This window comes from Gopherus evgoodei, chromosome 4 (genome assembly GCF_007399415.2).
Source record: "Gopherus evgoodei ecotype Sinaloan lineage chromosome 4, rGopEvg1_v1.p, whole genome shotgun sequence".
Taxonomy (NCBI): domain Eukaryota; kingdom Metazoa; phylum Chordata; order Testudines; family Testudinidae; genus Gopherus; species Gopherus evgoodei.
In genome coordinates this window covers 74,370,537-74,386,065 of record NC_044325.1, presented here as the reverse complement: position 1 = coordinate 74,386,065, position 15,529 = coordinate 74,370,537, and the positions used below count along the sequence as shown (strand labels likewise).

Below are 15,529 nucleotides of genomic sequence, written 5' to 3'. Positions count from 1 at the left end.
CTGGATGTACATCTGGTCCCTCTCAGTCCCGAGAGCGAACAACGAACAAAACAAAAAGACTTCCCTCCACCAAGATTTGAAAGTATCTTGTCCCCCATTGGTCCTCTGGTCAGGTGTCAGCCAGGTTTACTGAACTTCTTAACCCTTTACAGGTAAAAAAGACATTAACCCTTAACTATCTGTTTATGACAATTATAAAACACATAGCTTATCATAATATGATCTAAAGTGACCAGAATTTTTTCTGCAAATGAAAACTATGCCTCACTAATGCCTTATAATTATTTGGACAAATCACCAAAATATGAAAAAAGAAGAGTCAGTTGACATAATATACATGGATTCTCAAAGCTTTTGGCTAAGTCCCTTACAAGAGGAAACCAAGTAGTCATGTGGTAAGAGGCAAAGTTCTGTCATGGATTAGAAGCTGGCTAGGATACAGAAAACAAAGGTAAGAATAAATTAGCAATTTTCGTCATGGCAAAAAGTTAAGAGTTAGGCACCACAAGGTTCTGTACTAGGACTGTTTTTTTTTTAAATGTGTATATTAATGCTGTTGAGAAGGAGATAAGCAGTGAGGTAGCAACATTTCAAATGACACACAATTATTTAGGTTAACCCAGACTGTAAAGAACTTCAAATACATAACAAAGCTAGATAAATGGGCAATTAAATGGCTGATGAAACAGTATTTTTAAACACAAAATAATGCACACTGAAAGGTAAAATTTGACCTATGCATACAACTAACTGGATTTCTAAATTAACTGTAACAACTCAGGAGGAAGACAGTGTAACTATGGACAAGACCTCTGCTCAATGTGAAGCAACAGTCAAAAAAGTAAAATGTTCACATTCGTAAAGAATGGAATAAAAATAATACTGAAAATGTTCAAAAGCCTTCATGTAAATCAATGTAAATCCTCACCTGCAATACGATGTTTGGTATTTTATCCCAAAATAAGTAAGTATATACTTATGTATATAGCCACTATCAGAGACAGGAAGCTGGAACTGAATTGATGTGGTCTGATTTTTTTTAATGGCAATTCTTGTTCCTATCTGCTCTCAGTGCATATAGTTCCAACAGTGGAACCCAAATAATGTTTTCTCTTGACCCTCTGCTTGGAGTATGTCCTCATGCTCGGAGCACTATATTCATGTTTAGGGTTAAAAGTTTCAGTTCATGGCTCTTTTTGTGAAAAGACTGTATGGAGTGGAAATGGAGAGCCACTGAGCCATTTAGGCTCTGATCCAGCTATGTACTTGAAGCACCTGAGTAATCCAACTGAGTTCAGTGAGACTACTGATGCTCTTAAAGTTAAGCATATGCTAAGTACCTTACTGAATTAGTGTTGGCCTGTGTGATATCATCTTTAAATATTCCATTCCTGGATCTTCGGGCAGCTTTGTCCTGATTCGCTTGTCATGGATAAGCCACCCATTGTCTTCATCAAGAATAATGGAGCATATGCTATCCAACTTTTAGGACAGTATACAATATTTTTCACTGAATTTTTTGCCAACACTATTGGCTAGAGTGCAAGAGTCACTTATCAAAATCCTTTCAATGCTGATCTCTCAGAATAGAGTCCCACCACTTGACACTGAACTACCTTCTGGTGTATTATGCTGTAATCTGAACTGTTTCATCTATCTCTGAAATGGTTTATAAACTCCTCTGGGCAGAGGGAGTCTATCCCACTTTTTATATGTAATCAAGCGTATTGACAGTGCTTTTTTTAATGTCCAAATTGCAATCAAAGTATCAAAACATCATGGGTTATTTCTATTGCCTTCTCTGTGGAGTTATGTTGCTTGTCCTAATAATCTAATAAAGTAATGAACACGCAGGATTTCTATTACAGGCATTCCCCTCCATATTAGGATGTGATATATTCAGTGTTGAGTAAATATTTATGAAAGTACACTGTTGTTGAAATGGTCATTTAGCCAATCTGTTAAGTTTTACCCAATAGTTGCCATCTATTAGGACAGGAATCATTGTTTCAGCTTTTTTCGTGGTTTTCCTCACACACATTCAAAAATCAGATTTTTTTTCATACATTTCTTTTTAATATAATGGGGGTCTTTTCGGCGAGATGCTGAGCAACTGTTACTTCTATTGATGCCAACGGCCCATTCAGATACTAAACACCTGTCAGAATCATGCTCTCACAAGGCATTACAGATTGCAAATAAAGTTTTATTTAGAGATTTCTTCTCTGTGGCGTTTTCTTTCAAGGCTTGTGCAGAATTAATTGTATAATTTCCTGGTTTTAGCTGGATCCCCTTAGATGATAACCCATTGATTTGCAAGCTTCTTTAAATATTAGTTTGGTTGCTTTAACATATTGTGATACTGTAATTTTTAACAATGTAATTTGTCAGTTATATTTTCTTTCAAATACAAATAATTCATTAATCATATCTGCTGATGTAAACTGGTACAACTCCATTGACTTCAGTTGGAGTTGCACCAGTTTATATCAGCAAACAATTTGGCTCAATCTTTCCAAAAGACTCTGGCTGCCCATTGGCTTGGCTGAGGTGTGAATTCTCTACTGTAGGACCCATCTTGGGACTCTTGCTCCCCACACAATTCAGGACCAGTGGTATTCTGAGCAGATTTAACTCTACATGGCACAAGAAGAACCTATTAATGGTTTCTGAGCACAGCATAGTGTAAGTACTGTATACAGAAAGTCAGCTGGGGTCTACATTGGAAATTGGCTGCTCCAATAGAAGCGATGGATAAAAATCCTATTCTCTAATATATCCTGCATCCCTGCATTGGGAAAGGTGGTCATTGCTGGTGGGGTCAATGAGAGAAAACTCAGGATATGGTGTTTGAATCCTGTTTCTTCAATCAACTAAAATAAAATCACACTTTACGTAGAATTACATGAAAGTTATTGAAACCAATCTGTTGAAAATGAACAAGAGGTCAGTTTCGGATTTGTGACAGAAATTGCCTATTGGACATTACTTCACACACTATTGGTTTTCTCCTGACTAGTGCTGGAGAACCAGTTTCAAGTCTCTTGTTCTCAATGGCAAAAGGAGGTGGGATTGATAGCACCATTTTTGGAAGATTGACTAATACTGACAGCTCCAATACTCAGTCCTCAGCCAGAAAGATGGTTTGCTGCGTTATGATCTCTTCAGGGTGGAAGGGATCTTTAGGACTCCAAGTTGGATACTGAGAATCTCCTTGGAAAATACAGAAATTTTGACTATCACTCATGGGGAAAATCTGTGCCACTGCAGTGCAGTAGAAAATGTCCCCTGCCTGGAGATTCCCTTTGCTTCCTTGCAGAAAATGTTTTTTCTGGAGAAGCAAAGAGAAACTGCACCGGTGGTCACTCAGCCCTCCTGGCAGTTCAGATGTTCTGTTCAGGCAGCCAGGGGAGAGAGAAATCACTTGCAGGAGGGGGGTCTGTGGATGCCCTGGGGCACCCAAGGACATTGGTCCCAGCTTGGGGGAAGGGAGGAGGATGGAGATGGAGTTCTCCCTCCCCCTCTCCCTTCCTCTTCCCTTCCCTGCACAAAGCAGCCAGGGCTGGGTCAGATCAACCCCCAGAAACTTCACCTGTCTGCAGGAAGCTCTGGGGGAGGGGAGGACTAGGTGTGAGAGGGTCTAGGTGCGGGGGGGGGCGGTGTTAGGCTCGGTGAGGGATCAAGGTTCAGGAATAACAGCAATAACGTCTATGAGATGTAGAACTTTAATTAGAAGCTGGTTGGTTAAAGTGACCTTCACAAGGAATGTCAGATATACTTGCAGCACCCTCCACATTCTTGTTAAGCTAGAATGCACATAAATTCCTAGTTCCTGAAAGCACAAGTTCCAAGACAGGGAATCCTGTGCAAATGATATCCTTGAATATTTTTTTTTAAACTTAGAATGCTGTATAGAACATTGGACAAATCCAATTATCACTTCACATGTGTTACAGTCTAACATATAAGTACTTTGCCTCACTTTTTAATAAGACTAGTGAGGAGTTTAGTGATGATGGAGGGATGATAAGCGGGAATGTGGATATGGAGGTGGATATTACCGCAACTGAGGTAGAGGCCAAACTTGAACAGCTTAATGGGACAAAATCGGAGGGCCCGGACAATCTCCATCCGAGGATATTAAAGGAACTGGCGCGTGAAATTGCGAGCCTGTTAGCGAGAATTTTCAAGCAATCGATAAACTCGGGGGTTGTGCCGTACGACTGGAGGATTGCTAACGTAGTTCCTATTTTTAAGAAAGGGAATAAAAGTGATCTGGGTAATTATAGGCCTGTTAGCTTGACGTCTGTAGTACGTAAGGTCTTGGAAAAAAATTTTAAGGGAGAAAGTAGTTAAGGACATAGAGGTCAATGGTAATTGGGACGAATTGCAACATGGATTTACTAAAGGTAGATCGTGCCAAACCAATCTGATCTCCTTCTTTGAGAAGGTGACGGATTACTTAGATAAAGGAAATGCGGTAGATATAATTTACCTAGATTTTAGTAAGGCGATTGACACGGTTCCACATGGGGAACTGTTAGTTAAATTGGAAAAGATGGGGATGAATATGAAAGTTGTAAGGTGGATAAGGAACTGGTTAAAGGGGAGACTCCAGAGGGTCGTATTGAAGGGTGAACTGTCAGGCTGGAAGGAGGTCACTAGTGGAGCCCCTCAAGGATCGGTTTTGGGACCGATCTTATTTAACCTTTTTATTACTGACCTTGGCACAAAGAGCAGAAATGTGCTAATAAAGTTTGCGGATGACACAAAGCTGGGGGGTATTGCTAACACGGAGAAGGACAGGGATTCTATTCAGGAAGATCTGGACCACCTTGTAAACTGGAGTAATAGAAATAGGATGAAATACAATAGTGAAAAGTGCAAGGTCATGCACTTAGGGATTAATAATAAGAATTTTAGATATACGTTGGGGACGCATCAGTTGGAAGCGACAGAGGAGGAGAAGGACCTTGGGGTATTGGTTGATAACAGGATGACTATGAGCCGCCAATGTGATACGGCTGTTAAAAAAGCAAAAGTGATTTTAGGATGCATCAGGCGAGGTATTTCCAGCAAGGATAAGGAGGTGTTAGTACCGTTATATAAGGCGCTGGTGAGACCCCATCTGGAATATTGTGTGCAGTTCTGGTGTCCCATGTTCAAGAAGGATGAATTCAAACTGGAACAGGTCCAGAGACAGGCTACTAGGATGATCCGAGGAATGGAAAACCTGCCTTATGAAAGGAGACTCAAAGAGCTTGGCTTGTTTAGCCTGGCCAAAAGAAGGCTGCGGGGGGATATGCTTGCTCTATATAAATATATCAGGGGGGTCAACGTTAGGGAGGGAGAGGAATTATTTAAGTTTAGTACTAATGTAGGCACGAGGATGAATGGGTACAAACTGGATATAAGGAAGTTCAGACTTGAAATTAGATGAAGGTTTCTAACCATTAGGGGAGTGAAGTTCTGGAACAGCCTTCCGAGGGAAGTAGTGGGGGCAAAAGACTTTTCTGGCTTTAAGACTAAGCTTGATAAATATATGGAGGGGATGTTATGATAGGATAGTTTAATTTGGACAATTGATCTTGGATTATCACCAGATGGGTCTGCTCAGTGGTCTGCGGGGAGATGTTGGATGGGATGGGAACTGAGTTACTGCAGAGAATTCCTTCTTGGGTGCTGGCTGATGAGCCTTGCCCACATGCTCAGGGTTTAGCTGATCGCCATATTTGGGGTCGGGAAGGAATTTTCCTCCAGGGCAGATTGGCAGGGGCCCTGGAGGTTTTTCGCCTTCCCCTGCAGCATGGGGCATGGGTCACTTGCTGGTGGATTCTCTGCAGCTTGAGGTCTTCAAACCAATTTTGAGGATTTCAATAACTCAGTCCTGGGTTAGGGGTTGTTATAAAAGTGGATGGGTAGGGTTCTGTGGCCTGCCTTGTGCAGGAGGTCAGACTAGATGATCATATTGGTCCCTTCTGACCTATGAGTCTATGAGTCTATAATATAAATTATTTTCCTGATATAGAGCAGTGCTTTTTTGAAAGATACAATGCACATAACCAACTGCAAAACTAAAATTTAATAAATGAGGTCATTATTATTTCAGTAGTCAGTTTTCAAAATGCAATCTTTTTTTAATGGTGTATGTGTTATGTCATTTTAGGTTTTTCAAAGGCTAGGCAAAATACATAAGCCAATTAATTCAGAATCATAGCTCTTTGCCTGAAACATTCCTCAATGAAATCATCAGAACAACTTGAAGAAAAATAAAATGGAGGAATGTGCAGTACTGGTATCCTGTTGATAACATTCTACTTTAAATTTCTCTCTTCCATCATCGTAGGCAATGAAAGAGAAACTAGCTGTTGGTTTTCATTCAATTTTTAAAAAATCATTTGGCAGATAGACTCAGAAAAACAAAATGATGTAACGAGGGAGAAGATTCTCCTCTGTGTGAGGAACAGACAGACACTGAAGCAGGTGGCAGTTCTGTCCACATTGCTTAGCTGGGCATCAATATTGGTTGTACACAAGCACATCCTGTTGTACACACATCCCTTTTTCAGTATGTGACATTTAGCACTACCATTTCAGGGGTGGTATCACAGAGTCCAGTGTGTCATAGGAGATGCTCTCGCATGTTGCTGGTACTATATACCACCTTCACGCATTTGGCAGCTGCAGCTCCCACTCAGATCTCCATTCTGCCAAACAACACTGGAGACACACAGCAAATATATGATGATGTGGGTCTGCTACTGCTTGCTGGACAAATGTTCATGCAGTACATTACTGGATACAGGATGGAATTGGTCCAGAAAACTTTGAGATGATGAAGGTGGCTGATCCAGAGATGGAATGAAAATCTACTGTGGTCCCAAGGAACAGATGAGTCAAGTGCTGAGATTACAATGGTATGCCCATGGGTTGACCACCGTTTCTGGTCCCAGAGAACCACTATGGTGTGGTGGGACCACATAATCTTGGAAACATGGGATGATGACTAGTGGGTACAGAACTTCAGCGTGAGGAAGCAGGCCTTCATCAAGATGTGTGAGAAGCTTGCACCAACCCTTCAGCACCAGACCACTCCCATTTCAGAAATCCAGATGCGTGTTATGAATTTTTTTTTGTTTGGCTGAAGAGTACTCCTTGGGCCTACTCAGAAGCCCACTTTGTAAATACTGAAAAATAAAACCCGAATGAGAAATGAAAAACTCTCTGGAGTGGGACTGATTTACTCCAGGCCCCCCACTGCCAGAAAGGGAAACGCTGAGCCCCTGAAGCGAGGGAGATGCCTAACCACAATATATACATTGAACAGAAAGATGGGGAGGGGAGAGTTCAAATTCCCTGGGAAGTGAGTAGACGTTAATGATTGTGGACACATCTTTTAGCCCTTCTTCTTCTGATCTTATCTCTGAAGTGCTGCTTCTGCACTACTACCAGAATGGGTTCTCTGATGGCATCTTTGTCTGAAGAGTCATTTCTGACCTCTCAGAGAAGACTGATAGGAAATGTTATAGAGAGAGCTCAGTAGTAGTAGTGGTGATGGAATGTGAGGGGGGTATTGTACTCACCTGCCAGTACACCAGAAAGCCATAATCTGAAAACTATGGTGTGTTTCCAGGTGCAAGTCACTGCTCTGCAGGGTGCCTGTATAAGGCTGCACTATTTTTAAAATGCGCTTCAGCACTGTTTTGAGGACAACACTCTTTTGTTAGGCTCCTAACCTCAATAGAGATTGAAGCATGAGGTTTCATAGCCTTTTAAAACTTTCCTATTATAATGACAGTGAGTTTCGCGGTCTAATTTTGTATTATGAGAAAAAGTATTTCCTTCTATAAGTTTTCCATTTGCCACCTTTCAATCTTATTTAATGTCCCCTTGTTCTTGTATTTTGAGATCCATCTGCTCAATATCATTCAAAATTCAATGTTTTGTATATTTTATAATAGTGAACAGTTATTGATCTTTTCTCTAAAGTAAACATATCAGTCTTTTCAGTCTCTCTTCATATAAGAGCTCGTTTTTCAACCCCATTTACTTCTGCAAAATCCTTTTAAAGGTGGGGTGACCAGTACTGAACACAGTGTTCCAGGTGAGGGTGAAACACTGATTTATAACAACATCAAACTGGCATAAGGTATATGAGTGTAAGCCCAGTTATAGTGATATAACTGCATCTACCCTGGGACAATTTGCTAGTTTAGCTAAACCAGAATAACTGTACTGGCAAAACCCTCCTACGGTAGCAAGTCATAAGTTATCATTCTATTTTCAATTATCAGTTCAATAAGTGGATCAGATACAAGTTAAATGTATTCTATACAGTATGAGACTCGTATCCTAAGAAGATACAGGTTCATCTCTAAAAGTCAAGAGTAATAATTATATGCAGCTACATAACTTGTAGGCTTCTTTCCAGAAAACATAGTTTTAAATTGCCTCACCTTAACCACCCAGCTCCTAATTAAAGTTCTATATCTCATAGAGGTTATTGCTGTTATTTCTGAACCTTGACTGCCAGCTTTGATGTACTGTACAGAACCAGTGAAAAAATTCTTGCAGCTTGTTTTTAATCATAAATGTCATGTTTCATGGGCTTTGTTTTACAAGTGTACTGAAATGAATTTTACATACAGACAGAGCAGTTGCAACCACGTGAATTTTCTAATTGCCCCTTTTACTGAATAAGACACAGGTTCATTATTCTTACTTACACCAAATAGATTTTGTCAGCCAATTAGCCTTCTTGATAGTTGACAACTATTCTCTGATCATTTTAACTTCAAACCTTTGTAGAATACTTTATTCTTAGTACAGAAAAATATTTTACCATGTTTGTTTCTGATGGTTTAAATTGAAAATATACTTATCCACTGAGCCACTCATAATGCATTCTTTCTTTAGTGATCCAGTGGTCAGCTCTCACTGTGCTGCACTGGCATCCATTGCAGACAATGACAACATCTTTTTTGAGTTGTTCAACCCACTAGAAATGCATGTTTAGAAATTAAAATGTATAGTACTGTATTCTGATACTTCTAATTGTCTGATCATCATTGCTTATGTTCAGCATGTGAGATGAGCTCTGGGAGCAGCAGAAATATGGACATTTTTATTCTTTTTTGAAAATTTAGTCTAAGGGAATATTTAATGGAACTAGTTTTGTCCTAATAGTAGTGCCTGAGATCTAAAATATCTCTAGTTTTGCCATGGCATTTAGCTGTCAGTGGTGCAACCCATTGTGTGTACAAACAATTCTGTTATAACTAATATTTAAAAGGCAAATTCATGCATATATTAACAATGTAAATTTGATTGTCTCCCTCTCTCCTACCTCTGTACAGCAACTAGCTCAACAGAGCCACAATCATGACTGGTGCTTTTGAGTTCGACTGTAATATAAACGTTAAATAATAGTATATGGAAAAGTTTGATAAGTGACTTTCATTGAGAACTGTCCCCACATTGAAACACCGCATGCAATGTGGTTGCATTTTTCTGTCATCCAGTTCTTGCTGTGTGAAATACTGTTTTTGATTTATTTTTAAACACTCAACTTCATTCTGAGCATTCAGAATTGTAAGGCATGTCCAAGTAGACATAGCTGCACAGTAGTGATATTTTAAGAGGGTTTATTGGTCTATTGCAGTGGTTCTCAAATTTTTTTTTTCATGGACCACTTGAAAATTGCTGATAGTCTTGGCAGACCATTTAATGATCTTTCCAAATGTTGTTTGTACCGTTTGCTAACTATTGTAAAGCACTTTGGATAAAAGCGCTATATAAAAAAAGCTTAATAATTGTTTTTTTGTTCTACAAATGAAAGCACACAACTCATTTTAATATCAGTAGTCTTACCATTCTAATGCAATGGATGTGCCCTCTCTTCCACACCGCAGCAACTCCCAAGCTGGGGCTGGGGGAAGGAGGGAGGTCTCTCCCTCTCCCTCTCTCGAGCTGGGGCTGGGAAGGAGTGGGATCTCTCCCTCTCTCCCCCACCACAGCAGCCACAAAGGCTGGGAAGGAGGGTCATCTCTCCCTGGCGGCTGCATCCCTGGAGCTGGGGAAAGTTAGCTCTTTCTCTGGCTGCTGCAGCCCTGCATATCCCAAATTCCCCCCATCCCCTCTTCTCACCCCACTGCCCCTCCCACTTACACCATATTCCCCCCAAGGCCACCACCTCACCTTACAGGTGCATCTTCTCCAGGGTCCAGGCACCTAATTAATGGAGTCACGCCTGCATGGCTCCACTAATTAGGTATGTGACCCTTTGTTCTCTTGTGTGTGGTCACCCAGGCGCGCACCTTAGAGGGAACTATCCGTGGGCCACCTGAACGGAGCTCGCAGACCACCACAGTTTGAGAACCTCTGGTCTATTGTATATATAATCCACCTAATAACAATGAAGAGGCATTCTAGTGGCATAGGTTGTTAAAAACACAAAAATGGCATAATATTAATCCATTACTATAAATAAAGTTTCAACAAAAACCTCATTGTTAAGTTGAAAATGCTGTTCTGGAGATCCATCTGGAATGTTATGTATTCTCGTATATCCAGGGCCGGCTCCAGGCACCAGCCCAGCAAGCGGGTCCTTGGGGCGGCCCAGGGAGAGGGGCGGCACATCTGGCTCTTTGGCGGCAATTCGGCGGCGGGTCCCTCGGTCCTTCTTGGACTGAAGCGGCAGTGGTAGAGCTGCAGATTGTGATTGCGGTTGCTTTTTTTTTTTTCTCCTTTTTGCTGCTTGGGGCGGCAAAAACCCTGGAGCCAACCCTGCATATAGCTCATATTTAGATTGTTACTGAACTGAAACATTTGGTTCATCCTATTTGTATTCTGGTACAGGTGAGGCAAATGATAAGAATGTTCAGGTGGTGGAACTTCCCATCGTTGACAGCCTACACCCACGACCACCTTATTTGCCATTGGGTGTCCCAGAAGACCTGGCTGATAGACTAATTCGTGTCCATGGGGATCCTGCGGTGTGGTGGGTCTCGCAGTTTGTCAAATATTTGATTCGCCCACAACCATGGCTAGAAAAGGAAATCGAAGAAGCAACAAGGAAACTTGGTTTCAAACATCCAGTTATTGGGTAGGAAATTTATTTTGGTGTTAGCCTAGAAATTGTACATGTGTTATTGCACATCGTAAATGTTAACTATAAATAAATTTCCAAAATTTGATAGATACAAAACTAGACTCCACATATTTAGAAATCTCTCATCAATCATTTTACACTGTATTACAGTTGCTTACTTCTATGATGTTAGGTGCACAGCTGAGCATCAGTTATCTCCTACCTTCTTCAATGGCTCTAGTGATCACATCTCATACAAATAGAATTTAAAGATAATATCTCCAATTCTCTGGTCTGGTTTATTAATATACAAATTATATGCCAATAATTTACAATCGAATCTATATTCCTATAATCTTCCCATCTATGTCTTCTACTTAGGTGTCCACAGCCCTTCTGCTAGGGCCTGCAAATACTTTTCCCCTCCATTTTATCAGGGTTCACAACATTTCTTTTACCCCTTGACTACAGATGTCCTTTACAGCCTTCTCACTAGGGTCTGAATAGTCTTCTTTGCTCCTCTTGGCTCTAGGGGTCCTCACCAATTGAAGGCAAACCCTGGCCTGCTCATTGTCTTCTGACCCTAGGTCACTCAAGCTCCTTCCCCAGGCCCTTGCCAAGAGAGACCTAAAAACCACACCTATTTTCCTTCAGATCTTCCAGGAGAGAGACTCCATATCTTTCTCCCATTGATACCATAGCTTGACTTTTATAACCTGCTTCGTCTCCGAGGAGGCTTTGGTTTCAGCAGACTTCCTGGAGACTAGAAGTACCAGAACGTCTGCTCTCAAAGGGTTATGGCCCTGTAGCAGGTGTGCTAGGATGCACCTGACCCTAAAGGACAAGCATGTTCTGTTACACCTATGCTAATAGCTGAAATGTCTCCTTGCCCGTGAATTGCTCTTTCTAGATTTTCCCATCAGACTTGACATGCAGACTGCATAGTCAGCTTCCAGGAAATCTGTAAATACATGATCTTTTTTAAAATATTGAGCAAGAAAAGAAATATTGTCTGTTGTGGAGTAAACTAACTAGTCCATATGAGGGCAGTGAATGTACCTTTTCATGCCACACCTGTTGGTTTTAATCTCCTTGAATTCCTGAACAGTATCTGAAGCCATTTGTTTGTCATGATATAGCTCACTTGTTTGGAATATAATGTCCATAGATTTTTAATGGAAGTACATCTTTACCCTGATATAATGTGATCCTCAGTAGACAAAAAATCTCACTGTGTTATAGGTGAGACTGCGTTATATCAAACTTGCTTTGCCCCCCCATTCCTTGTTCCCTGACCGCCCCCTCCAGAGATCCCCATCACTAATCACCCCCAGGACCCCACCCCCTACCTAACCCCCCTATCCCCTGACTGCTTCGACCCCTATTCACCCCTCCCCACCCCATGATGGGCACTCACCGGCAGCGGCAGAAGTGGAGCAGCCTGGCTCTAGACCACTCCACGCTGCCAGCTCCCAGCCACAGTGCTCTGCTTCCCGCCGTCGGTGAGTGCGGAGAGGTTGGGGAAAGGATGCCCTCTTGCACTCACCTGTGGTGGGAAGCGGAGCAACGCGGCCTCAGCCTGCTCCGCTTTCCTTGCTCTGGCCCCAACCATGTCGCTGGGGGGTGGCTGGGGAAAGGTCCTGCACTCACTTGTGGCGGGAAGCGGAGCACCACGGCTGGGAACTGGCAGAGTGGAGCTGGCTGGGGCTGGGCTGCTCCACTTCCTGCCACCGGTGAGTGTTGGGAGTTTGGGGAAAGGACGCCCTCCACACTCACTGGCAGTGGGAAGCAGAGCAACATGGCCCCAGCCCACTCCACTCTGCCACCTCCCAGCCATGGTGCTCCACTTCCCGCCGCAGGTGAGTGCAGGGAGGTTGGGGAAAGGATTTCCCCGCGTACTCACCTGCAGCGGGAAGTGGAGCGCTGCGGCTGGGAGCTGGCGGAGTGGAGCGGGCTGAGGCCAGGCTGCTCCTCTTCTGCCACTGCTGGTGAGTGCGGGGGGGATCCCTTCCCCCAAGCCCTCTCCCCTGAGCGATACGGCTGGGGCCAGGGCAAGGGAAGCAGAGCAGGCTGCTCCTGGCCCCCTGCTAATTCCACTGGCCACTCTGGGACTGCGGGGCCCCCAAAAGTGCCCTCCCACAGCTCCTGCCCCCCAGACCATGGGGGGGAGCCCCAGACCTCCCCCGAGACACTCTGCCCCTTATCAAACCCCTCAGCCCCAGCCTGGCCCGACATCCTTAACACGCTTCTCAGAACAGCGTGTCAGAGCTTTACCGTGTTGTATGCGAACCCACTTTCTATCTGACAAATTCTAAACGGTGTTAAAATTGATGCAGTTCTGATGAGGACAAATAAGGTTCCATTTAAAACCCAAAAGAGAAATGCTTGGAGCACTATACAGAAAATTGGAATTACTTGGCAGTGTTTTGACTTAGTAAAAGGTAGGAGGAGACAAGCATATCTTAAAAATACACTTCCTTTGCAGGCCAGAGAAAATTAATACTTTTAGTCCTGACAGCTCATATGTAGTTTTCCTGAAGAAATTTAAATTTTACACTGTGGCAACTAAATAAAACCTGCCAGGTGTATGTAGAAAAGAACAAAGGAAGGTCAGCCTCAGCCTACTGAGTAGCAGAGACTTTGCAGAAGATTCCACTCTGACAGATGTGGAGCATATTAGCATTTGGCCTCCAAAAATAATAATTATATTCTGTTTTCAAGTGCAGGATGGAAGTTACCTCCCATGGTGCTACATAACAAATCTAGTATGTCCTGTGGTTCCTGGCATATTTCAGACTTTGCAATTAGTAATTTCACATTTGGAGAATATTTATCTGTAGACACTATTGATTTTTAATCCTTTTTCATTTTATTTATTGCTTCATTTTAAGGCTCATCTGAACACTATAATGGGGCAAAAATGTTTATTCTAAGATAAAATCTAAATTTCAATTGCCAAACTATTATAAAAAATATAAAACATTTACAAGTTGAATCCCAACGGTCTGCCTTTCTTTTCAGTGTTCATGTCCGAAGGACAGACAAAGTGGGAACGGAGGCAGCATTTCATCCCATTGAAGAGTACATGGTACATGTTGAAGAACGTTTCCAGCTTCTTGCCCGCAGAATGCATATAGACAAAAAACGAGTTTATTTGGCTACGGATGACCCTTCGCTACTACAAGAGGCAAAATCGAAGTAAGATGAATTACATTTGCAGTACATAGATGTGCAATGGAAGTGTTTGTCAGTTAGGAAGAGCCCTACAATTCCTGACCTTTGTGGGTACAATTCTTAATGTAGGTATTTCAACTTAGTATCTGTGGTTTAATTTATAGTTGGGATTACAGTTCAGCTTTCACTATTGCCCTTCTTGTAATTTGTTGGTCATTTTCTCAGAAATTCTTTAGTTGGGGCTGATTCTTTCCATGTTTGGCCTCAGCTCATCGGTAAGACTTTGTAGATTGAGTATAATCTCTTCGGCCAATATAATTTATATTTTTAGTATTGTAAAGCAGAAAAAGAGGATGAAAATATTTAAAAATAAATAGAATCTTGAGCACTTTATGCTTTTTTTTTTAATTTTCAACTTCTATTGCTTTACACAAACTGTTTCTCTCTTTTTTAATTTTAATTTCCTCAGCACATCTGGAGAATTTCCACAGCACTTCACTCTTGCTTCCTTACTCCTGCTACATAAATTTAAAACTTTTTTTTTTGCTATGTAATGGCTGTAGTTTGTCTTGCAAAAACATCAGCATTAGAAACTTCTAAATCCATTAAGCCACTCTGTTCCAACACATTGAACCTTGAATTAGTCCCTCAACTATGCTGTAGTTTGTCACATCCAAGATAATGGTCTCCGAAGGAAGAAAATATTTTAAAAAGTATCCCCTCCCCCCAAAATAAATAAAACCCTCTGTTTCTGAATGCCGTGCGAGGAGATGTATAATGAAGTTTAAATGAACTACCAGAAACTGATAACTATGAGTGGGGAAGAAATAATGCTTACAGATAATTCAATATGAAGAAAGCTTTGAGATGCCAGTTTTAATTATTTTGCTTGATTTTCACAATTTGGTCCTTTGGCATTATAGTGAAGAGGAGTGGTTGATAAAGAGACCTAAGGAATCCTGTATTATATTCTGATTTTTTTAACTAGCCAGAATATGACCTAGATTGAATTGAAGAGGTGACAAAATACTATAAGGTGATTCAAAATCAAATTCGTGAAATGGAGGTTGACCAGATTCAGAAACATCTAGAAGCCTGGGGTTCTGGAACAGATGGAGACAGAAAAAAATGAGAGGTTCTCTTCTGAATAAACTTATGTTATGTAAATACAAGGGGCTAGAAGATTCCACTGTGTGCAGTGAAGCTCAAGTTAACCAGAAATTTAAATAGATTTAAAGTATGAAATGCCGTCTTTCTGTTTAAAGT

The 15,529-nt window shown here is 41.5% G+C and overlaps 1 protein-coding gene across 6 annotated transcripts in view; it reads left to right on the top strand.

The window, feature by feature from the left end:
- Window positions 1-15,529, top strand: part of FUT8 (fucosyltransferase 8) — a 248,110-nt gene that overhangs the window by 218,389 nt on the left and 14,192 nt on the right. For all 6 annotated transcript variants that reach the window (XM_030559807.1, XM_030559808.1, XM_030559806.1 and 3 more), the window contains 2 exons: window positions 10,858-11,104; window positions 14,111-14,287. In XM_030559807.1, the coding sequence (XP_030415667.1) occupies window positions 10,858-11,104; window positions 14,111-14,287 (424 nt within the window). The remainder of the gene's footprint in view (window positions 1-10,857; window positions 11,105-14,110; window positions 14,288-15,529) is intronic.